Source organism: Corvus cornix, chromosome 8 (genome assembly GCF_000738735.6).
Source record: "Corvus cornix cornix isolate S_Up_H32 chromosome 8, ASM73873v5, whole genome shotgun sequence".
NCBI classification, from domain to species: Eukaryota; Metazoa; Chordata; class Aves; order Passeriformes; family Corvidae; genus Corvus; species Corvus cornix.
Window position 1 is genome coordinate 29,397,669 of NC_046338.1, and position 25,254 is coordinate 29,422,922.

The window sequence follows — 25,254 nt, forward strand, 5'->3', positions numbered from 1 at the left end:
GTAAAATAAGAACTGAAAAAAGTAAGCCTACTGAGTATTATTAAAAACAATTGCCATATGTGAAATTAAACTTTAAAATCCGTCTGTCTCCTGCCACGCAAGTGACAGAAGTAGAAGAATTATCACAACATTGTTTTACTCAATATCTGAGAAATAATGACCATGTTTCCTTCAAGCAAGTTCCATTTTAATACTCTTTGTTGTTCTCTCTACTGGCTGCTTCTCCAGTTCTCTGTCCTATTATCTGATTTTAATCATTCTATATCTTTCATGGGCCTGCAGTGTGTGACCTTGGTCCCATTCAAACCAGTGTCAAACAGTGGTACAAGACAAAGGCCTTTGTACCTCTGACTTTGGTATTTACAGAAAAATGCATTGCCTGATATAACCAAAAGCAGAATAACATGTATTCTCTGCTTTTTAACACATTTTTGATTAAAATAGAGAATGTTATTAATGAGAGAATGAAATAAAATCTTAGGGATATTACAGATTCCGTTGAGATCTTATTTTTTTTCCACATCATTACTGCCTCTCCTGAGACTGCAAATGGAGGGGAAATCAAAATATCATTCTAGTCACTGAATAATTGTTCCATTGTTGGAAAGCAAAAATCAGGCGGCAGTCTCGTGCTGAAATCTCCTGCTACACACCTTAAATTATAACATGGAATATTTTATTTTTATTAAGGCCGCTTCACTTCTGTTAGTTGTAGACAAACAGTCCCAGCGTGAGCTTGGTCATCCTAAGTTGGTTCCCATGGGCAACAGGACTTGATGGGGTATTTTGTGATGGTCATCTCTTGTGTAAGGCTTGGATGCTGTCGGTCTGGAGACACAGGAGGTGAGCAGTGACTGCTCGCAGCCCCATCAGTCCTTCTGGAGCCAGCCCCTTCCCCAGAAGAGAGACCTACCTTCAGGTAGCCCACTTGCCACATTTGTGCCATTAAAAAAAAGCGTCTTCAGTAATTTTCTGTCTGACCCCACTGTGCTACCAGCATCCTGCCAGGAAGGGTTCAAATGGGACACAATCCCCTGGAGTCCCTCACCCTACGCATCCCACTCTTCCTCAGCCCCGTGGATTTCGACCTGACATGGATCTAAAATGAAGGAAGAAGACTTCCCTTCATCCTTAATCTTTAAATATCGGGTGTCAGGTGTGAGGTTCAAGGGCTGAAGTGAAGAGCTCAGGGACTGGAGGGGCTCTGTCAGCACCTTTCTCCCTTGTTAATATGGCTGAGTCCGTGCAGGCAGGTGCTTTCCTCTTCCTTACCTCTCCCTTCAAACAAGGACCTGCCCCGGAGGGATTGTTTCCATTAGGTAAAAGACAGGTGAGGGAATGAACAGACAATTAGGCTCCAAGTCCTATAGCCTGGGAAAGCTCATAGAAAAGCAACAGGGATTAAATTTACAGTGTGTGGCTTGTAACAAGGTCACGGTGTTCTGCACTGCTCACTAATGGGACCATATTTTACGAGGAAACTTTACAATAAGATTTGTTTTTGGAGGGCAAAATCAAAAAAAAGTACAGCTTGTGCCTCTTTTGACTTCCTGGCTCATTACCTGAAGGGTACAGGCAGAGAATGGAACTAAACATGAGAAACATTTTCTGTGGGATTGTGTAAATTAAAGTCAATTGAAACCTATGCACAAACCCAAATAAATATTAGCAATGTGATTACAGATCTGTGAAACTTAACAATGTTGCTGTAATGATGGCTGAGAGGAGAAAAATTCTCAAGGACCTGATTGTAAGAGCTCAAATGAAATACAATTCCATCTTTCATGTTTTAGCAAGATAATTTCGGTTCAGTTTTGACTAATACAGAATAATGGGAATAAAATATGCTGCCTCAGTCTCTGCATTATTGGCTTTACATTATTGGTCCTGACAGCTGGCTTTTAAAATGCAGTAAATATTGGGCAATGCTGTTCTGTTAAGACAAGCCACTTCATCAAGCATATTTCCAAATCACACTTTATTTTCAAAATGTGTTTAATTTCTCTGTCTATGGCAAAGGAGCCCACTGCAAAATTGACCTGCAACAGAGTGCCCTCTACTGCATGTATTTGGGAAAGGAAAATAAAGCAAACCCCTTAAAAATAAATTCTTTACACGCTTAGGCCAGCACTTTTGTCACAGGCCACTGGACAGTGAACTAAATATACATATAGGCATATATCCCTCTTACCTTCTTCTAAAGGACTGGGTATCACTAGGGAATAATAACCTGAAATAGGTATGACATTTGCACAAACTCTTCTGTGCTTTTCAGTGACATCAGTGTGTGTCTTCCCATACCAATATGGGCTGTGTTTGTAGGACGGGCAGCTGTCAGGTGAGCTGAAAATCTGCCCTGTATTGCCCTGCTGCCTCACTTTCTTTTGGCTGTTGGGAGGGGTCTGTCACAACTTGAAGTGAAAAGTATCTCTGCTTATAGATTTATTTTCCCAGTCTTTAATCTCTCCTGGTCTCTCATTTGTCCCCTTCTCTCTACTTGCCATTAGGTCACTCGTATTAGACTGAACTCCCCTTTTCCTCCCTACGTCCTTGATAATATTGGATGCTACTGAGTTACACCCGTTGCAAATGATTGAGCAGATATTTCACCAGCACTGTCTCAAAAGAGACTCACAGGTTACAAATATATCATTGAGGCAATTCCACAGCAAGGCCCAAATTCTCAAGCAGACCTACACTTTTGAAGTCTTCCCCCATTTTTTTCTTTTCTTGGCCTGAACTGGGCCAGCCTAATGCTGAGATTTGTGATGGACCAAACACCTGAATTTTAACCTCTGTTAAAATTCACAGTGGCTCTTATCCCTCAATTCCTCAGGGAAGAGAACACCCCTTTTCAAAGCATTGGCATAAAACCACATTAAACATTTTTGAGTCGCTTTTGAAACTCCCTCCTTTGTACCATGAAGTCTCTTCTGTCAGCAGCATATGCAGAGCCACAATTTCATTCTTAAAGCCTCAGCTTAAGTCTTGATGAGCCACATGGAAAGCAATTGAACTTGATACATGATCAAAGGTGATCCCTCTGCAGCCAAAGGTGGTGTTTGAATCCCTAGCACATTTTTGACTATATCACTAGGACAGAGTAAAGGTGGGTAGTAAACAACAACGTTTTTCAGAGCAACAAAATCAATTATCAAAAGTTCTTCAAACAAAACAGAAACAACACAAGCAGCATTTCCATAACACACAGTGGCCTTGCATATGGCCTTGCATATATTTCAGCAATGAGTTTGGTGTCTATGGATTTGTTCCCACAACTGAAACTTTCCCTTAAGGAAACCCTTATGGATAATTTACAACTTCTAAAGATGGCACCTCTGTAATTGCTTTCCCTTTGCTTCATACCTGTAAATCTTGTATCTTGTGCTAAATCCCTGTCGACTTCTGTCCACAAAATCTGTGTATTCCTGTGAGCGATGGAAGGGTCCCTTATCAGAGAGGAGCCAGTCGAAGGGGCTTGTGGCATGCTGATCCGAGACAGCAGCAACCGCTAAAACCCAGCAATGAAGACTCAGTGCTATCCACTCCCATAGAGCCATCAGAGAGAACAATTCAGCACCAGCACTGCATCGCCATATCATGCTTCCACTGGGGACTTAGAGCCTTCATTCTCTTAGCTTTCCCTCAACACCTAGACAAAATACACAGTCAATTAGATAAGCACACACTAGGCATCCCTTGGAAGTAGAAACAAGTTTCCTTTCTTTCAGCTTAAAGAGATAGTGGCCTCTATTTTATTATATTTTACATTAGCATAAACCCCACTAGGCTAGTTAACAGTGGAGTGTTTCAGTACTTCAAATGCTGTGAAACTAATGTCTTCATTAACATCATCAGCGATAATATTTACTGTTGAAGGGAAATCTTCACAAATCATCAGGGGAGGGATTGTTGGGGTTTTTTTTTTCCCATTCATGCTAGTCATTAATGAAAAATATGCAACATCAGATTCTTGTCTGTTAGCAGCAGTACAAAATCATTCAGCAATGTCTGTACATAAGCTCACAGTTCACACACTGGACAGAAAACAGGTGAGATTCAGAAGAACCCAGGCTGCTTTCTCTTTTAATGTCCTTGGGAAAATTACGTTGTGGTTTGTCTTCACTGCAAAGTGTAGTTAACAGACCCACATTGTTCTGTCCAAACCAGCATGGCTGGACAGAGGAGACTGCCCTGATCAAGAGCCCACAGTGATCAGTTCAAGTGAGTTACTCCAACTCCAGACGCCAAAATTTTGAGTATCCCTGACAGCAGCATTTTACTTTCAGTCCAAATCACTCCAACTCAATGGATCAGCCTAGAAACTCCTTTTAAATGGTGCCTAAACAATTTTTTCTGGGTGCCCAATCGTAAATCAAGTATTGATTGCAGCATGTAGGAACTCAGTGAAGACAAGCCACAGTTTCCCTCTGTACCTCAGCCCCACACCTGTGGAATGGGCTAATGTTTCTAATATCCTGTAGAGCTTTCATTAAAACATCTATGCAAGACCATGAGGTTCCCAGAGATAACAAAGTTCATGTAGATTCCTAAATATATACAAGCAATCAGTTCCAGTTTTCAGTCTAAGGTGAAACAGCACAGAATGAATTAAAACATATGAATGTGAGAGCTTTAATTTTTCTAGCTGATGAGTTTACAGGGAACAAAATGTTGGATCCACATTCACTCAAATCAGCACTCATCACGACATTTTTACCATGTCCTTTGCAATGATTCTTGGAACTTGGTGGGAGATTTTTCCTTCCCATGAGTAATTTGGTCTGTAAGTGCGCCCTACAAGAAGGATACTTCCAAGAGAACAGTCCTGCAACTGCACACCCAGCACCCCTGTCCTTTATAATGAAAATTGTGTCACTGAATGAATATGCTGTGTGCATGTATGTGAGACATTAATACTGTCAAGGGTCTGCAGGAAGCTGACTGCCTCCAGAAGAGCGCAGAGGTTCTTGTGAACCAACAGGAATTTGCAGTCTAAGAATATAATAATCTGTCTACACAACCAGATAAATACTCAGGCTTTATGTGGTGTAATTGTTTGTAACATGGTTTGGACGTGATTGTGCAAACAGTAAATGTATAAAGAACGACCCTGCTCATATTTAATGCTGAGCCTGTACCAAGACACTGAGTTGTAACCATAAACAGTTACAGCCATGCAGTAGTTTCTGACCATAAAACACAGATTGCATTAATTTTATAAATCCTTTCAAAATGAGATTCCAGGAGTCTACAACGGAGAACTCTCAAACTTTTATTTCTACTCCCAAGCCATCACTACCATGCAAAAAAAGTCTGCATATTTGTGTTTACTCTATGAAGTTTGAGCATCATCTTCCTAGACTGGTGGATTCTTTTTTTCCTTCACAGGTTGAAATTCATGTATTTGAGGTTACACTGCTGCATAACCTTCCTCCCACTGTGTGAGAAAGTCTGCACAGATCTGAAGCAAAACTGAAATGCCTTAGATTGCTCTACTGGCCCATAAAAGCCACAATGATCATTTGGTTGCCATTTCCTGCTAGAAACTACCTCAGTGTAAATGAAGAAAACATTCCAGTCACTTCCAGATGGGCCAGACCAGCCTCTGCATCACAGCAGAGCAAAAATCCACAAATGCTTTTGTCTCTTCTTATCATTAATGGGGGGACAATATATTGCACAGCATATTCATTCCCTTCCATCATCCTTAGCATAGACAGGGAAGATCCTGAGCATAATTTTTCTGACATTATGTGGAAGTTACAGAAAGTGAGTGTAATGAGAATTTCAATTTTCATACCTACTGCTGTTATAAAATTTCTAACTTTTCTTTTGAAAAATTTGCTTAATTGATTAAATGAGAAGGGATAGGAGTTTGCTTTTTCAGGTACTTGTTAACACTTAAGTGTTTCAGGCTGTTAAACTGCAATGGTGACTAATTGAGTCCCTTTTGAATTCAAAATGATAATATTAGGATTGCAAAGTGAATTACTGTGTATATGTAGCATCTTCCTAAAACTAGACTAAACGAGCAGTTGAAAAGGAATAGTGAAGAGCCAGGAATTTATTTTTGGCTTAATGCTGCACCTCATAGTGTGTCATAAATTAACCACTGGCAAAACACCTGCAGAGAACCTGTGAGGGTACAGAAGAAAATAATCTTCTTTTAAAGATCTCCTTGTTTTAAAGATCTATGGAGGTATCTTCCTGTAAATATACAGGAGAGAAATAAGGAGAGAAAAATCACATGTGTATTTGTAACTGGTACTTATCCACTTATCTCTGTTGTCCAGTCGTTGCAAAATCATTCTGCATTGCATTAATTCTCATAACACCCCTGAGAGGGAAACTTTAACAAACAAGGGACAGAAGCCTGAAAAAAAAACTAGTGCTAAGGGAGGGGTTAAGCTGTTTAGAGGCATCTAAATGTGTGTTTCCTATTAAAAGATAATTTAGAAAATTCTAGCCAAAGGATTTTTGCAAAGCTTACAGTATCAGAAATACCTTAAAATCTTGAATATTCAAATTCTCTAATGAATGCAAATGCCCTGAAAACATTTTCTAAAGACTGTTACAGACGTAGGGAACATACAAGGTTTGCAGTTGCAATTCTTCCAGAGAAGAACAATCTGTATTAAATTTGTGGTAGACAAAGGGTGGGGCTTGGCCACTAAAACACCTGTTAGGTAACAGAGCTGGTGGATTTTCAAGTAGAGGAGACCTTATACAGAGAGCAAATAATGCAATATTTATTCTGTGATTAAAACTGTTGTGTCAACAACTGTCCCTTTGAGATGCTGGCTTAAAGGACAATTCTCAGGTGCAGATGCTCTGCACAACTATTTTCTGTTATCCCCATGGTTTCACCCAGCTACCATTTGCAAATGCTGTGAAGCTTTTTGGTCCTTCTTCTAAATTCTGAGGTTAAAGTGGGTTGGAGAAGCATAACAGGCTAAATTCTTCTTTGTTAGAAACCTATTGTCTCCTCACTGGCATTAGTGAATTTGACTCAGCATCTTCTGGGAATACCATAGCTAAGTCCTACCTCTCATGAACATGTAAAGCTTCTGGAGCCTGGCAAAATCCATGTATTTATGTCACGTGAGAACACAGAGCTGGCAAGAGCAGTGCAAACGTTGTGGCCACTGGGACAAATTTCATCAAGATTCAGCTGCAAACAAGAGAACAGGGCATCTGTGGTCTTTTTGTTGTCATGGTATTTCAGGGCAGAACGCACCAAATTCAGTCTTTCTTTTGTAGGTAATTTTTTAAAAGATTAAAATTGTATATAATTACATTGGGTAGTTTATGACGTCACTAAGATACTAAGCTAAAAGAGTGCAGGTTGAAATGTCTGCTTGATTTGCAGGTTGAGCTCTCTTGCTTGCAGAACATTAATTAATAAACAATGTATACCAAGATACACAGAATAATGTAGAGCCAGCCCAGATGTGTGCACAGCAATGCTCAAGGAAAAAAAAAAAAAATCAGTAATTTTAAATCCTTTCTAAAATGGAAATTGTGGGAAAAAAATTTCTCAGGGAAAAGAAAAAAAAAGTGATCTATTGTTACCTCAGTGCATGTAATCTTTTATTTCCCAAGAGGTGAGAGTCAAGTATAATACAGATGTGTTAATATACAGTAAAGATATAGCTTCGAAATTGGTCATTACTGGTTCAGTAGTGGAGCAACCTTTTACATAAGGGTCAATGAAGTTGATGTTAGGCATCACCAGCAACTTTTTTTGGGCCACATCTACCTGCAGTTCTCAAGAATCAAAATAAAATAACTGCACAAATTTACGGGCATTTTCAATAAGATTGGGTTTGGGTTTGGTTTTTATTAATATTTCTCTCTACCCTGCAATCTGAGAGATGTATCTGAGGCCTTGGTCTGAGATCCCACAGACATCCCCTTCTGTCAGTGAAAATGAAGAAGACCAGGGTCTCTCTGAAGTCCTTTGGTTTTTATGTTCACTTGAATTCCAAGAAAACGCTGATACGTCCCAGCTCTCCGTGGAAATTGAGAATCCTCTATGCTGAAGTGGGGTTCTCCTGGCTGTAACTTCCCATAATGATGAAATAAAAATTTAAGACTGTTATTCTCAGATATTTCCTCTCAAAGGAAAGTAATAAATAATTTTTTTATAACCTTTAGAAAATTAACGTATCTAAGATGGTGCTTTTTTTCTGCAAAACACAAAGTTTGGCTTTCTTTGAACTAATCAAAATATTAACTATTACTTACATATCCTTTAAAAATAAACAAAAAAAAAAGACAAAATCTGGTGACAGATGGAGAGGAATATATCCAATTCTGTTTGTAGGCAGTTGGATTTCAGTCAGGTCATAATTTTACTGTTTATGAGGGTTTTGGTACTCCATGCCTCCATTCCTCACAAGCCTTAGGGATTTCAAAGTTACTACTTTTGATCAAGTACAATACATGGTGTAGCAGAGTATTCCTCATATTTCTTTTAGACTGTACATCATGGAAAAGAGGAATGGAGCAAACTCTTTGTTTCCTAGCTATTACACAAAATTCTCAGGAACGCTGCAACTTTGAATCAATGGCAAGGAGCAACATTTTATTCACTGCAGCTGGATGGGAAACGGTGAAGCTCAGAGAATGCAAGATAAGTCCAGACCATTTTTTTTCAAAGGTATTTTGACACTGAAAAATGGAAAGACATTTTGCATAAAGAATAAAGCACTAGTCTGTGTCTCAGAGATTGCTCTTATCTGCCACAAGACCCTGGGTTTATCACTTCATGTGTCTCTGCTTTCACTCCCCCATCTGAAGTGTGATGATCGTATTGCCCACCTTTGCAGAGCACCGCAGGACCTACTGCGTTATCATCAGTGGTTCTTATTCTTTTTTCAAGAAGCAATTTTTCTCATGCTAACAATTTTAAATGAGTGAGACCCGAGGAGGCTTCTGCCCATGGAATCCTCACACAGCCCAGTGTAAATGAAACAGCCGCGGAGCTGATGATGTGCTGTGGAAGAAAAGAGCAGAAAGTGCTGCAATCAGTATCAGCTACGGAGGAGGAGGGTAGAGCAGAGAGCCAAAAGGATCTCAGTCGTGCTCTGCTCTGGGCTTAGCCGCCACGTAGGTTCTGTTCTTCAAAGGAGGATACTCAAATCCATGAGAAAACATCTCCCAAGCTGAACTTCCTGAAGGACAGCAAAAGGACTTGTGAGCTGAGGTGGGCTGCTCTGTCCTGTGGTCATAGTCAGCTGCCAGTTTGAAGTCCCACCAGATGTCTGGGGCAGGAACAAGAGACCCAACAGGTGCCTTTGGTAGAACAAAGAAACAGAAGAGGCATTTGGGGCACTGGAATCACCGAACCATAGAGCCACAAGTGTTTGGGCTGGAAGGGATCTTAAAGCTCAGCTCCTTCCAATGCCAGCTGGCCCAGGTTGCTGAGAAGGACCAGGGTGGAGGATGGTGAGCCCTCCCTGCCATCAGATCTGACACACGTGAGCTGCAGGGGACGGCGTGTGACACTGTGGAAAAATTAGAAGGCACCTGGATAGACAAGCCATGTTTGTCAACATGATTTTCTGGAGGGGGATTGGATCAGCTTGTTCTCTGGTATTCATTCTGAGCTACAATAATCCAAAAAGAAATCTGAAAGGAGAAATTAATTCTATGTCTAACAAGCTTAGGAGAGTTTTACATTCCAGGCTTAAGATTAAGTGTGGTCTTCACAGCAGGTCCTGGTAGCAGTTTTTACTACATGTACTCTAAATCAGCATCTTTTCTTTATTCGAATAGAGCTTCATCCACTGCCAGATTTCAGCTTTCTTCTCCCCTCTCGAAGACAAGCACAAGACCCCTGTAACTATGTCCTCAACAGCTGAAATAAACAACAAATAAGAGTCTGATTTTTAATTTTTTTTTTTTTTAAATCCTGCTACTTTTTTCCTCATCCTGCTATTTTTTCCTCATCCCTGTCTTCAGAGAAAAGAACAGAAAATGCATGCACAGAAAGAGAGAATATATGTCAGCCTGACCTCTGCAGCTGTCTCGGGTCTGTCTGTGAGGGCTGGTTGATGAGTGCTGCAGCTCTTGCCCACAGAGCGTGCCTCGGTATTTGCTCTGTCCCTGCAGAATTTCACTCCTGCAAGTGCCTGTGAGCCTTCAGCTGATGTCCCCATGTGCTTTCTGCTGCTTCCCAGTGCAGCAAGTGCCAGCCTCCTCAGCCTGAGAAGTATGTGCTGGCTGCCAGGCGTACCAAGGTAACTGTTTCAATGTCTGATATTTGTAAAAGACCTCATTTTTCCCTTTGCTGCCCAAATCATGATGTATAAATTCCATCAGGCACTTTCTATATCTGTTACTCTAAGTTCATCCTCCTGTGCAAATGGATCCTTATGTGTTTTAGCTGATGATGTAAAGCAGCATCCCCAAATTGTCATTGCAGTCTTTCAGCCTTAATGAGTGAATCTGTTTCTGCAAGGAGCCCGCTGAGGAGAAGATATTACCTGTCAAGGCTCTGAGAGCACAAAAAAGGCCTCAATATCCTTGACCAGCCTTATCTGGGTCTCCTGCTCTCTCTGGGTCTGACCAGGGGCTCCAGGACCTCCAGTCCCAGCTTGCGTGGTGCTGGTGGGGCTGTGTAGGTGAAAAACTGAAAGGGAGAAATTATTGAGCCACAGAAAGATTTGGGTTGGAAGGGACCTTAAAGCCCATCCAGTGCCACCCCTGCCATGGGCAGGGACACCTTCCACTAGCCCAGGCTGCTCCAAGCCCCATCCAAGCTGGCCTTGGACACTGCCAGGGATCCAGGGGCAGCCACAGCTTCTCTGGGCACCCTGTGCCAGGGCCTCCCCACCCTCACAGGGTGGGATTTCTTCTCAATGTTCAATCTAAATCTCTAAATTGACTCTCTTTCAGTTTAAAGCCATTCCCCATTTTCCTTTCTCTCCATGATCTTGTAAAATCCACCCAAGTCCTCAAGTGTCTCAAGTTCCTCATCTTTAAATGTGGGCTAGCACCAAAATTCTTGGTAAATGACAGGTATCAGTCACAGGAGGAGCTAAAATGAAGCTGATTTCTGGAATGGATGAGCAGGACCCTGGCTGAGCCCTGGGGTTCAACTGACCAACAGCCAGGATGCCACAAAGGCACAGAAAACCTGCTGCTCTGAGAGCTGGAAGTCTGCTCCAGGCTGGATGACTGCACTTTTCCAATCACAGCAGTCCATAGAGGATGAAACCTTCACCTTTGCAAGTCCACAAGTGCACATGGACAAAATCTCTATGCATGAAAACTCAGCATGACATTTCAGTCTTAAGTCACCCTTCCACTACACAAGTTATGCTAAACATTCTCCCAAACTGTCCAAAAATTTTCAGCTAAAACATCTGATGGTGTGAAAAGTGTTAGAAGGGAAACAGAACAAGCTCTCTCAGAACAAGTTTGGGAGTGGCTCTATGGAAAAGTAACAGCTTTAGGAGAGGCTCTGGTCCAGCATTTCCTCAGGCACAGAATGACATGTATTGCTGTGACATACAATTTTTTCATACTGGAGCATTCAAGTTTGAAGAAAATCTCAACAGGAGACACACATTTAGAAACCTTCATTCCATCTTACTGGATTTCTTTTTTAAACTGAATGCTTAACTTCTAATCATCCAGTATTCTCTACTCTGATGTTCTCGTTGAGTGTGTTTTAATGGCAATCGAGTTGCTTCTCAGGATCTGTAAAGACTACACCCTAAAATTAAGTAATAAATGAGCACTGAACAGTCATGACACACTAGTGCCAGCATATCTCCTTTTCACTCATAACTCTTAGTCCCCAGACAAGATTTCTGACCCAATTTGACAGCTAAGTATCAGCAGGATACGAAGAGACTAAGACACATGTAAATAAGCTGTACCCAGTAAATCATTCCAGAGTAACAAACAGCCCTTTCCTCTTTTAATTCATCCTTGTAGTGGTTTTGAAACCCAGGGCTCTTACAGCTGCTGCCATCCAGAGCAGGAGGAAGCAGCTATTTACACACTGTACACCAAAGCTTTGGTTCTAGAGGCTTTCGAGCCCGAGGACAAATCCAAATATAACTGATGAGTGCAGAAGGGCTAAAATGGGATGGAGTGGGAGGAAACTTTGCTCGCCAACAGATTGTTGAACTGAAGAAGATTCAGGTTACAGAGAGGAAGGAGAGTACTTGGAGCTGAGCTACCTTAAAGCACAACTTTGATTTTACTGTATAAGCCCTGCCAAGTCCCTTAACCTTCTGTAATGACAGTTTCTGTTGTGAAGCCTGAACAGCCAATGCTTATAGAAAGCTTTCAAATTATTGGATGGCAAAAAATGTTATAAAATAAAAAGGAAGTTGATTATTCCACAAACAGAGCGGCTGACTATTTTTGTTGCTGCTTAAAATTTCTGTTCCTGGAGATTTTGCAACAAATGCTCAGAAAAAGAATGGAGAGGAAAGGAATTGTCAGTCTCAGGCAAAAATAGAAGTTTCTTTGAAGCTGTTGGAGTGCTAATATTGTTCATGCAATAATGAAGGGGGAAAGTGATGGTGTGTAGCAGTTCTCTGGACTTAAGAAGAGGGCCAAAATAGCAATGAACTGTACTGATTGCAACAGGGACACATTTACAAAATCCAGCCTAGTTTCACATACTTCCATCCCCTCAGATATTACCTGACCTAATCCACAAATAATGTGGCTGGGGATTCTTTTATTTCTAAGAATGAATTTCTCAGTTTGGAGGCTCTGACTCAGGCATGGGATGTAGCCCTTTAATTTTAGCTAAGGCTGCAGCTGATCGAGGATTTACACTCTTCTTGGTTTTATTTTCCACGTGGAAATTAGTGGTTACAACTCAGACCAGTAGTTAAGAATAACATCCATAAAGATCTAACATCATGAAATTTTTCTTTCAATGCACTTTTCTGGATGCATTGCAAGAAGAATGGATTATTTTATATATTTTATTTCTTAACAGTGATATGTAATAGAATGGTAATGTTTTTATTTTGCCCTTCTATTATGCCTTTCAGAGAAAAGTACTCCAGATCTCATAGCATATTTTACAGCTGATTTCACAGATGGTGTAGATGATTTTCAGCTGATATAAATGGGTGGTTAAAACTCCCTTCAGGTTCCTCATCTTCAACCTATTTATTCCAGCAGGAAAAAAACAACAAATTTACACCACCTGTTGTGCCAGCTCCCAAGGCAGGACTCGTGGAAGCTTCAAGAGACCATGGTTCTACAGCTGATCCTGCTCAAAACTGTTGCATGATTTCTCCACGGTCCCTTTCCCGCAGCATTCCAAGCCTGTAGCCACTGCATGGGCAGTAGCCAGATCCTCTTAAATGTTCATGTTACAGCTATTAATTTTTTATAGCAAGAGTAGGGACTTTATGGCTGACTGAGCAAAGATTCAAGCTCCAACAAGCCAGTGTAGGTCTAATTGCAGCTCAGGATGGATAAAGCTTGATTGTACAAGTAATAATTATGTTATGTGTACTGGGCAGCCTGCTATCTTACATAAATCTAACACCAGCGCTGCCTTGCAAGACTTGATTTTAGACAAGATTAGAAGAAATTGCAAAATTAGAGGGGAAAAAAAAAGTCTGTCTGCTAAAAGATGTATTTCTTACGAACACCATGCTACAAGAGGTGAAAGTCTGAGTTTGCATCAGGAATTGCTATCTCTCCACTGTTTTAATTTAGATATGAGCCAGTCTAAAGCCACCTTAGTACAAAATGATCACTATTTCTTGCTGTAGCTCATAGCAAAACACGTTCTTATTCCGCAGAAATTTGTTCAGCTAATGTTGAGGAGCTTTAAACTTTCAGCAATACCTTTGCAGTGCTGAATGAGAGACACACAACAGTTTATGAGGAATTACAGACCACTGCAGTCTTTTTGAGTATGAGGATCATCAGTTTTCTTTATTATAACCTCTTTTTTTCCAGAAAGACTGAGAAAACATTCTAGACTTGGCCCAGCCAAGACAAGCCAGTATGAAGAAGTTAAGCTGGTTTATAAATAAGAGTACTTTTCAAAAAAAAAAGCCACTACCATCTCTTCAACTAATGTTAATCAATCTAATAAACTCAAGCTAACAGAGAGCTTAAAGGGTGCTTAGGTAGTTACTAAAGCTTCTACTTTTTAAGCCAATGAGTCAGATTCGCATCCCACAGGAGCAGCGACTTAAGAAGAGAACATCACCAACTAATGGCTCTCTGTGAAATAAATCCACAGTCCCCAGAGGCTGGCAGCAGGATGAGTCTTGACCTGCATAAACGTTCCTGCTTTATCTAAACAAGCATCTTCCTTAGAAATGTTGGTACAGACCTAAAGGAATAAGGGGATTAATCCAAGAAATGCTGGGCAGCTACACATCCTGGAGAAGAAGAGGTCTGTATCTTCTCTGCCCTAAAATACAGCAATTTTAGCCTTTAGGGCAGCACATTAAGCACAAACCATAGAGAATTATTCAATATCAAAATTGTTGTAACCTATATGTGTTTCTCTCTGTCCAGCAAATTGTCAATGAATAGGGATCAATAATGTTTTAGGTGAAAAACAGTGAAATAAAAATATCCACTTGGGCTGCCACCTCCATCCATGATAGCATTTTTCAGCATTTAGCAGTGCTTTTCACCAGCGATGGTAAGCCTCCTTAGAAACAGATTTCAAATAAAGGAAAAAAAGAAAAAAAAAAAGGTATTAAAAAGTAACATTTCTAATGGATTTTAATAATCCCGTTTGACTTCAGAGTGGTCATCCATGTTCACTTAACCAGGTGGTTTTGTTACTTCCAGTGGATTTGTAAGTACTGAAAGAGCTAAATTAGCTCTACAGAATTCTCAGTAGTCATGAATAATATGGGATTAACGGTATAGAGCAGTGCTCTGATTCCCCAGATCTACATCCTTTACTTGCCAATGTACAATAACTGCCTTACAAACCACTTTCCTCGTTAATTGAGTGCTGCTGGATGTGGCAGTGAAGGTGTTACTGCAAGTGAGCAGAATTCTTCCCCATTAACGTAACTGTTAGAATAAAGGTGTCTGACACACGAGCCTTACGCTCTCACCTCATTATAAGAGAAACCACTACAGTCTAATAGTCTTAATTTAGCTAACAAAATATATTGCTTGGTCAATCTTCTCCTGAAGGTGGAACAAAATCCGTGGCCTTTGTGAGAGGCTCATTAGTTGAAGTTGAAAAGCTCTGGTGTGGCAGTGTCCTCCTTCCCTCTCGTCAGTGCGTTATTCTGTGGCACACAGAGCAGGGGCAGACTTTCAGTGGGAGATGGGAAACAGACTGGGCTAAATAATCGTTCCTGTGGTGTGAGCCAGGGCAAAAAAAGGGATTATACAGACCGTGGATGTGGAGAGATGTGCAGTGCATATCGTGCATATTTATGTCTATGTGTGCATATGTATATATAAACTGGATCTGTGTATGCACACAAACTGGGGTACATATACATTATTAACTTCAAAGCTAGAAGACCAAATTATTCACATTGCAGTTTTCAGCAGGGTGATGACCTGAGTCACAAGGTGCTGATTACCTGCAGCTCAGTGGGGATCTCTCAGTGTCCCTCAACTTCATACAGAAAAATGTTACTTTATCAATTATGAAAAAGCACTGAGGCCTAGACCAATGTAAGATCAGGTTACAAATTCTTCAGCTCTTTAGTATTTTAATACAATTTGACTCAAGGTGTGCAAAGCCTCCCACTGCTCAGTGTGCAGCATGTAACTCCATGATGCTCACTTTTTTTCCTTCTAAATCTGAAGTTCACTTTGCGCTCCAAAACATTGTTTTGGAAACTGATCTTGCTTTTATTGAAATTAATAGGGATGTCCTGATCTCCTTCAACTGTCCAAGATCAGGCCCTCACTGAACACACATATATTGAGCAAAAAGGAAATCAATGTTATGAAGAGAATGGGGTTGCAAATTTGTTTTTAAAAAATGTTCTCTTATGATGGTACGGGATGAGATCAAGAAGAAGTTAGACACCTTCCCCATGGCACAACTGGCTGTAATCTACTACCTGCAGCTCTAACAGGACAGTGGTTTCAGCACAACCTTTCTCAAAGAGCACCTGGGCTCTGTTTGTCAAAGTGTCTTTCTGGTATTCTTGCTCCCATACGAGATTACGAGTGCTTCAGGAGAGTAAAAACAAATGTCTACCTCTGGTTCTGAGGAGAGGTGAAGCTTTGGGAGGATTAAGAACGGGCTGCATGAGGTATGCCTGAGAGCTAGAAAATAACGTTTCCAGAAACTATCACCTAATACTTCCCACCACTCTTTTTCTTCTGAGGAAAACTTAGGCGAGTAGTTTGATCATCCAATTTTCCATTTAGATTTTCAAGAACTGCTGAAGAAGCAAGCATGCTGGTAAAAAGACCTTCCTTTTGTTTTCAATGGTTGTTGCATCTCAAGCAAGAAATTACTTAGACTGATCACAATCAGATATGATTGCTCGATTTTGAGTTAATACAAATGAAGTAAAAACACTTTACTCCCATAAATCATTGCCTGGGACTGAGAGGAATGAAAAGTCACAGCAATCTATGTGACTAAAAAGTTAATTTTAGGACATGTTGGTGTAAACAATGAATTGACTTCTGTAATTAATTCTTCACGGAGGCATTCGGAGAGTTGTAGGAAAAAATAGGAAAGGATAAGTGGGGATGATTACATCACTTGAATATTCTCAAGTTGTTTTGTTGGCTTGTTGTACAAATGCTGCCTTCTGCACTGAGCTCTGTAAAAACATTCAGCTGCTTGTTTTCATGTTTCTTAGTTAACGTTTTCACTCACAGGGTTTCAGCATTTCGTGAACAAGCACCCCAAACACGACTCCGGTGAACTCAGCGTCTGTTGGGGAGGTTTGCTCTCACTGGAGGTGGATCAGCTTACAGAAAATATCACAGATCTCTTTTTTTCATTCCTCCCCTGCTTAAATCATGTACATGCCTTAGAGAGAAAAATGGTTGGAGGCCAGAATTTGTGGGTAGTTTCTTGATGGAACTCTGCTGATTAGCACTGCAACAGCATCTGAGACCGAGGGTCTGTTGCTATGCTCGGGTACAGAAAGGAAGAGATCCAGTCAAATGTTTCTGCTCCCAAAGCTGGTCTTATGGCAAAGCTGATGGAGCACCTATTTAAAATGAGTAACTCCTCACAGGGATGGAGTTGAGCAATGACAGCAGTCTGTAAAGTCTGATATCTAAACGGATTGCTCCTCTGAAGTTATTTCTTATATCTTGTAAATGTAAGCAGGGCCACTCTAGCTTTATCTCTGTACACTTAATGTGTCAGAGTCACTCATCTCTGAACATACAGACTCTGTAAGGTTCTGACTTCACTTCTTTTTATGGCATTCTTTTGTGATGTTGTATTTAAATAAAGTTAGGCATGGGGTTTTTCCTAGGAAAGAAGATATTTTTGCTTTTTTTCTGTCAGACTTGCTTGTCAGATACATGCCTCTGAATTACTCTCCACATTTTTTCAAAAGCAGGTCTATCTCACACTAGCCTTCATTTCATACGGATCCATAACTGATTTTGGTGCTACAACAGAACATCCTTCACTTATCACGTACATCTCATTTTTTCTGCCAGTCATAAATTCACTTTACTTCACATGCATTCACTTGCTTAATCTCTACATGAAATCGTTACAACTCGAAGCTGACGTAGTCTCCCAAAACGACTCCCGAACAGTAAATCATGCCACATTCCACTTTCTTCCCGCTCTGCGCTACACAATTTAGCACTAAATGAAAGCTACACAGAAAACGCACTTGAATCCGGCAGTGAATCACAACACAGACTGTTGGTAACAAAGCCCTTACCTTTTTAAATGCATGATGGTCTCTAAGTAGCACAGAAACCGTAGCCCAAAAAGCAGGTCTGCCTGGCGATGGACGGGGACAGTTTAGACCCTATTTTCCTCACCTCCCTCCTTACAGCATGCTACATCTAGTTCACTGCTGTCTCTAGGATTGGCTGGTGCATCTCAGAGGCGCACACAGGACTCCAGCCTGGAGCACCCTGCAGCCCTGCGTTAACTCTTTGCGGTGAAGCCTCTGCTCCCTCTGCGGGCGGCCCCGCACGGACTGGCGGCTGCGGGCACGCACCGCTCCCTGGCGGGGAGGGGGGGAGGAGGGGGGGCGTGTTTTCTCCTTCCCCCACAAAACGAGCTGCCCTCGGCTGCCGAGGATGCGGAGAGGCTGGAGAGGGGCGGCGGGGGGAGAGCAGGGGGGTCCCGCAGCCGGGACCGGCGCTGCCGCCCGGCTGCCGGTGCTCGCTCCGCCCGGAGCCGGAGCAGCCCCTCCTGCTGCTGGCGAGGGCGGCGTGTTCCCCCCGACCTCCGCCTTGTCAGCGGCCCCTCCCGGCCCTGCCTCCGGGACCTGCCCCGGGGGGGACACGCGCGGCTCGGGGGAGCGGGGCAGATGAAGCCCGGGCGGCTGAGAAGGCAGGCTGGACGCTGACACGCATCCCTAAAGGTGTTGCCTGTGCCAGAGCCACCTCCCTGGATGTCCATCTGCCACCGCCAGTACGGGAGACTAGGAAATTAACTCCCGGCCAAAAAGGGAGTCCCAAAGCCACGCAGCTTCAGGGCAGATGGAGGTAATCCTTGGCGGGGAAGCCAGACACGGGCAAGCAGGCAGCCTGGACGTCTAAATACAGGGAAGAAAGATGTTTGGGAGCCTTCTCTCAGGAGGCTCGGGCGGTATTTCCACACGGCCAATCTATGGTACCAAAAGAACCAACTACGGCAAAGCAAAACCCGCCCGGCTGCTGCCCGCTATTCCTCTGTTTTTTCTGAGTCATCCAACCCCATGCGAGCAGAAGGTATCCCTGGGCTGGGAGTGCGGAATGCTGGAAATCAAGGATAACGGGAGTCTTCTCTATTTGCCATGCCCGACTCTCGCTTGTTGCAATCGCCCATTAAGCCCGCGTTACTTGCATTGATTTATTTGGTGTTGTATGCAAAGGGTTTGATGTGCGTCCCCTCGCCTTCCGCTGAGTGTAGGAATGCCGCCCGGCCCAACCTGTGTCACTTTTACTGCCCAGACACCGTTTTACTGCCATCCGTCACAGTGCCTGTGAGCTAAACAACTCCGCTGCCCTCATCCTGTGTCCTACCATCTCCCATCCCCGTCAGCAGAGGGAATATCGAGTGCTCTTAAACCCGGGAAATATTCTGCTGATGGGCACATAAATCTCTTCTGCAGAGCGGTAGCATTTGAGCAGCACGGCAAGGCGATGCTCACTGGCTGAGCTATTCCCACTACTACATAAATCCCTCAGGACTTGCTGGTTTGTTTTGGTTTTTTTTTTTTTTTTTCTTTTTTAAAGGTTTAAGGGGGAAAAAAAGGATTAAAAATCAGGTAGAGGTTTTGAAACCCACTCCCTACCCAGGGAGGGAAGGGGATATGACTGCAAGGAAACTTTCCTGAGCAGCCTGGTGCGGGAGGATCCCGGCAGCAGCAGCGCCAGAGGCGGGTAATTCAGGAGAAATGTCTGGGATTTGGTTAATCACCTCGGTCTCATGGAAAGGGCCGGGGCAGGAGGAGGTGGGGGCAGAGGGGCAAGTCAGCAGGAATGGGAAAACCTGGTGGAGTAGAAGCTCCGGGGGAAGGACGCTTTGCTGGAAGGAGATAAGTAGGCATGGGGGCTTCGAGCCGGTGGGAGGAGAAGAGAGGAGCTGGAGGAAGGGTGGATTTTGGATCCACGCTTGAAGGGCTTTTTCACTACTCCTGTCCAGACATCAGCCAGCAATTTGGCGGCTGGGGGGGCAATAGGGCGGGGAGGAGGAGGATGGAGGGAGGGAAGAACAGGGGGGGAGCACACTCTGGCACTGAATTGGTCTTTCCCCTCTTCTGCTTGCCACCAGGCGATAAATTCGGATCTTGTTGTTTCTCCCTGGCGTCTCTACCTGCTTGCAAGCCTCTAGCACCTTGCTCACATGTGATGTCTTCATGTGCTGCTCTGGAGACATGACCGCGCACACACAGACACACACGCACACACTTATCCTGCACTCAAACGCCAGAGTTACACGGAGCCCCGTCAAAACCTCCCCACGAGAGATAACCTGTTTCCTCCCTACCTTCTGCTATTGACCGTGGGTGGATCTCTGCCTCTAATTAGAGACAGTGAAACCCTGGAAGTATCACCCACAACTAGCACTCTGAGGGCGCTTGTCCTTTTCTTAAACATAAGGTGCTTATTTCCCTTGGTTCTTCTCTCTTTTTCTTTCAAAGAAAAAGATTCAAGAGACCTACCTCTACCATCTACCTCTGCGTCAGGTAGATGTACAGGTGGGCGTACGTTCTGTGAGGAAGACGCCTCGCTCCTATCCTGCGCTCCTCAAGAGCCAATTTCTGGCCAGCCGAAAATACAGGCATGCCCGAAAATAGTAATAACTAAAACCAGGAGCGATGGGACTGAGAAATGAGGAAAGGGCGCGGGGCGAGCGGCGGCAGCGGCTGGATGGAAGCCCCGGCAGCAGCAGGACAGAAGCTCCGGCCGCAGCAGGACAGAAGCTCCGGCCGCCGACCCCGCTGCTCCCCCGCACCCCCGGCCGCCCCCACCGCTGCCTCCTGGCCACTGCCACCTCCCGGCACACGCGACGGGACATTAGGTCTGGAAATCCTTTCCTATCTCTTCTGGAGAATCCTCCCCAACCCCCAATCCTGTCCAAGTTCTTCAGGGGAGGGGAAAGAGCGATGAACTTTTCCACCTGATCTCCCCCCGCAGATTCCCAGACATTCCTCAGGCACGCTCACGGCTCCCTCTGCCAGCAGCAATCCTGCCCTTTCCCCGACACGGGGAGAAGCACTGAGCCCTTCCACCGCCCACGCCAGCGGCTTCGTCTGCAAGGGTTAAACCAGGGAATGGAGCAGATACCATGCCTGATGGAAACATGAATAAAATGTGATGAATAAGCAGTGCAACGATGAAGGCTCTGGAAGCGATGCTGCGGCGCGCGCTGCAATCAGCGCCGAGCGCGGTGACTGGGAATGAATGTGGGCAGAGAACTGGTGTTTCCTAATTCCTTCGAGTTTAGAAAGTGCAGCCAGCCCGTTCAGGAACAAGGGGGAGCAATACTTTTTAAAATTTATTTTTTCTTTTTCTTTTCCTTTTTTTTTTTTTTTTTAATTCTTCCCTGTTGTTTTTGGTGTCCTTCCTGTTGGAAACACGCCACCTGAACGCGAGATCAAACCTACTCACCGGGTGAAATTGCAGGAGGCGAAGCGGCTGTGAATAAAACGCATCCCGGCTCCAAGCATATAGTCCATGATCGGCGGCTTCAAGCTAGAGGAAGGCTGAGCAGGGTGGGGGGACTTTGGGAACCAGCAGCGGTTCTGTGAGTGTGACAACCCATTTACACCGTGCGTGCCTGTCTGTGTGTGTGTGCAGGGCAGAGAGAGGCTCCAAACCCAAAAGGGGGGAAAGAGGGAGGGGAGAAGGAGGAGGAGGAGAGAGGGAAGCAAACCCGAATAGCAAGAGGAGTTGCGAAGAGGGATGGGATTTGCTGGGGTAGATGTGGGTTTTTTTGGTGGTGATGGAAGCGATTCTCGAGGAAAGAATAACAAATTGTGGGATCTCAGCCGCAGGCAGGAGGACAGGGGCTTTGCCCAGGCAGGTGGAACACAGACAAGACCGCACCGAGGAGCGGGAGGCCGGAGCGAGCCGGGAGGGCCAGAGAGCGCCGGGGGCTCATCCCGGCATCCGCGGCCGGGGACCGGGGAGCCACGCTGGCCAGGGCTTTGCCGGGCTCCGCGACCTCCCTCGGAGCGGGGGCGAGCGGCGGAGGGGGTGCGGGGAGCCGAGACCGCGGGGGAGGCGGCGGCAGGGCCGGGGGCAGCTCCCGGGGCCGGGGCACGGCGGGGACAGGGCTCGGCGCGCCCGCGGGCTGCGGGTGGCGCGGCACCAGCCTCTCCTCCTCCGCCTCCTCCTCCGCCTCCTCCTCCTCCTCCTGCACCCGCAATCCAGCGAGCCACGGCGGCGATACGGAGCGGGTAAGGACGTACCACCCTCGGCCAGCTCTTTGTTTCACATTTTTTTATTTTATATGTTCTGCAGCCCTGCTCCCCGCCGGCGCCCCGCATCCTCGCCGGCCGGCGCCTCTCTCCCTCCGAGCCCGGCACGGAAGGGCTGCAGAGATCCTTGAGCGGGGAACCGGCTGCTGGGAGCTGCGCGGGGACGCAGGAACCTCTGCGGGGGAGAGGGGAGAGACGATGGGCGGAAATGTCCCTGCTCATCACCGGTGTCCCTCTCCTGCCCCGGGTAACCGGAGCATCTCCCCTCCATCCCCCCCGCTTCTCGATGCTTCCAGGCTCTTGGTATGGAAAAAACAACCTGGCTCGGTGGAAAAATCACCCTTTTCCTCGCACAGTGGCTCCGGAATGTGCGCGGAATTTGAAGGTGTGTGGGGGAGAGGAAGGCAGGGCCAGCATTTATGGAGCTTGATGTATATCCCCCTCCCCTCTGCTGGTCCCTCTTCTACACCCGTGCTGTAAGCAGACACGCGCCCATGGCTAATAAAAATGCTTTTCCCTGGCTGTAGCTGGGCTGAGAGCTCAGCGCGAGTAAACTGAGAGCCAGCCCATGTCAGGGAGCAGCGTGCAGATCAGCACGGAGCTTTGGCACCCCTGCGATGCAGCATGGCTGTGTTCTCCCCACACTTAGCAGGATCAATAGGCACAGTAACCACACAGGGTACGTGATGTGTGCGTTGGGCAATGTGGAGTCATCACCAGCAGTTCTCTGCTGTGCTCCATGTGGTCTTTTAAAGCGATGGTAATTTCTGGTGTTTGGTTAAGAGGCTCTTTGTCTTCTTTCAGTTATTTCTGTAAGCAGTTTTATGTTTCCAGAATCTGTTGGGGAAAACTCGGAAACCGCAGAAACCCGAGATTCCTCTGGCATCACATTGGTTTCTTCCTGTCAGCATATTTAATCATTTTTATGCTAAAGAATTGTGGAGTGAGCTGATCTTAGCAATGATTTACCCTGCTTGGGGCTTTTTTGACTTTTTTCTTTAGCGAGGACGCAAGAAAAGGAGTGAAGGAAAGATGATACGGTTTGTAACGAAAAAAATGCAGTGTACATTGTAGGTGTAGTCGCTGCTAAATATGTAGAGATAAATACGATTCTTTATGCAGTTACAAAAACAAAAGGTGTCTTTCCTTCAGGATGTGATTTCTCTTACAGCAACAGGTAGCAAAGACTCCTCTGCCCCTTTCTCTTCCCTTATCTCCTCCCCTTCAGCTCGTCCTGACAAAATGCCGGTTAAAAAGGTCAGCCTGTTTATGTAAAGCTTGTGTTTCTTAACAGAGACTGCTGCACATCAAGCCTGCAATGACTGCCAAATAGACTTGGGATCCAAGACATTCAATAAGGGTACTGTCCATTTTCTATGACTGATAAAATCTCAGAGAAGACAAAGGACAGACGTAGCGTGTGGCTGGGATAGATCAACAGCGCCGGGGGGGTGCACATGGACAGCAGCACCTTCATGGCAGTGCTTGGTACTGCAGCATCCTCTGGACCTTTATATTGCACGTGTGTGAGAGAGACACACAAAAAAGGTATAAAAAGAGATTTGCTGGTATGTTAATGCCTTTCTGCTCTTCCCTTCAGGTTTCTTCTTCTCTCTAGTGGTGTCCTAGGCTGAACTTTCTTTGCAGCACCTTCACACCAAAGGTAGCTTAAATCAGCCAAGGAGGATTTTGAGTCTGACCAACCTCACCCTCCCAATAAAAGAGATTGGCTTCATTAGTCTTTGGCTCGGACACTTCACAATAAGGCGGAATTCCTATTTCATAGCATCCAGAGGTGCAGTGGACATCATCTGGTCTTTATTTCACTGTGCTCCCTTTCCCTCCCTGCCACCTTCTTTCACCTACAGAGCAGGACAACTTGGTTTCCTCAGCTAGTATCAACTCTTGTGGTTCTTTTCCACATTAAATTTAATAAGAATATTCTGATATTCTTCACCTCATAGACTCATAGAATTATGGAATAGTTCAGTTGGGAAGGGACCTTAAAAATTATCTTATTCCAGCCCCTTGCCAGAGGTGGGGACACATTCCACTAGAAGAGGCTGCTCAGAAGAGATAACGCCCATTACCTAAAGGTTAAAAAAGTTACTTTGGAATTACAACACAAATCTTTCCCCGTGGTCAACTCCGAGACCTAATTGCCACCACAGGGTGACTTGAGCCCTTAAAATAATTCTGAAGCAGAGTTAAAGGGTTGTAGAGGACCAGGATGCCTTTTGTTCAGTGGTGTTAATAATCTATGGCTTTAAAATATGATATTATAAAATCTCATCTTAGGGCAGTACACCAAAGCCACAAACAGTGGAACTGTACTTGAACGAGGCAGAAACTTACATCACCACCAAAATTGCTAAATCCAGATTGGGACCCTGTCTGCAGCTGCATCGTGTGAGGGGGGAGTGGCACATCAAACTGTCCCTTCCCAAAAGCCTTGTGGCCCCAAATTATGGGTGGTTAGAGTCCTTTATACTGTAAATCTGCATTTAACAGCAGTGTGTGTCTGTCTTGATAAACACATTTTAAGAACTTATCCCTTAACATTTTTTTTCTACTTCATATGCTCAGCCTTTTGGTCCTCCTTCTTCCAGAACCTTCTAAGTGCTTCTCTTTAGCTACTGAGAAATGTATGTAATTTATTAAGGCAGCTCAGTAGTTACCCTTAGTTTGCAACAGGCAAACCTATTATGCAAACAATACCGACACCTTCTTGCAGTGACTTCCTTCTCCCTGCTATAATGAATTCCCTGCATGCTACTCTGCTGTAAGTTCTCCATCTAAAAATTCCATCCACTATGTGATTTGTCAGGGGAAACTGTACTTGACTTTTGAAACAGTTGGGAGGAGCAAAATGATAACCTACTAAAGTGCCTTGCCCTTAACTGAAATTATGGTAAGTAATTAAAGTTAGAGCAAAAAGATTTAAGCTTTGGACCGCTTGTGTTCTTAGTGTTTTAACTTGGGTGAAATTTTTTTTAGAAGTCTGAGTTGAATGTCAAATTTGCATATTTATCCAGAAAACATAGGGAATGCTTAATTGCCTGGGTCTGGAGTTCTTATTTTGCTTGGGAACCAACATTTCACATATTCATGAGTTTCATTTCTAGCTACTGTTTGCACCCATAAATTGACCTGCATATCTAAACAAGCCCTGTATTTGCTCATTATAGAA

The 25,254-nt window shown here is 44.2% G+C and overlaps 2 protein-coding genes across 4 annotated transcripts in view; one reads left to right on the forward strand and one right to left on the reverse strand.

Moving 5' to 3' along the window:
• The window catches only part of LOC104693596 (BMP/retinoic acid-inducible neural-specific protein 3), a 208,442-nt gene extending 186,967 nt beyond the window's left edge, over nucleotides 1-21,475 (reverse strand). The window contains exons 1-3 of one of the 3 annotated variants that reach the window (XM_039556233.1): nucleotides 21,253-21,475; nucleotides 8,827-9,001; nucleotides 3,367-3,652 (exon numbers count right to left, since the gene is read on the reverse strand). In XM_039556233.1, coding sequence (XP_039412167.1) covers nucleotides 3,367-3,602 — 236 coding nt within the window. In that variant the 5' untranslated portion in view covers nucleotides 3,603-3,652; nucleotides 8,827-9,001; nucleotides 21,253-21,475. Of the gene's footprint in view, nucleotides 1-3,366; nucleotides 3,653-8,826; nucleotides 9,002-17,864; nucleotides 17,971-21,252 lie in introns of those variants that run through there. The other 2 variants (XM_039556231.1, XM_010406338.4) reach the window with 2 other exon arrangements.
• Nucleotides 21,476-21,546: 71 nt separating this feature from the next.
• LOC120410355 (AMME syndrome candidate gene 1 protein homolog) lies at nucleotides 21,547-25,003 on the forward strand. Its single transcript, XM_039555623.1, has 3 exons — nucleotides 21,547-21,561; nucleotides 21,639-22,449; nucleotides 23,359-25,003. Exons 1-3 carry the CDS (start codon nucleotides 21,547-21,549, stop codon nucleotides 23,442-23,444), a joined length of 912 nt encoding a protein of 303 aa, XP_039411557.1. The 3' UTR covers nucleotides 23,445-25,003.
• The last annotated feature ends 251 nt before the right edge of the window (nucleotides 25,004-25,254 follow it).

Coding starts and splice junctions, on each gene's coding strand:
- LOC120410355 (XM_039555623.1), top strand. Junction 22,450..23,358: donor AATGTGCGCGGAATTTGAAG/GTGTGTGGGGGA, acceptor GTTTCTTAACAG/AGACTGCTGCACATCAAGCC.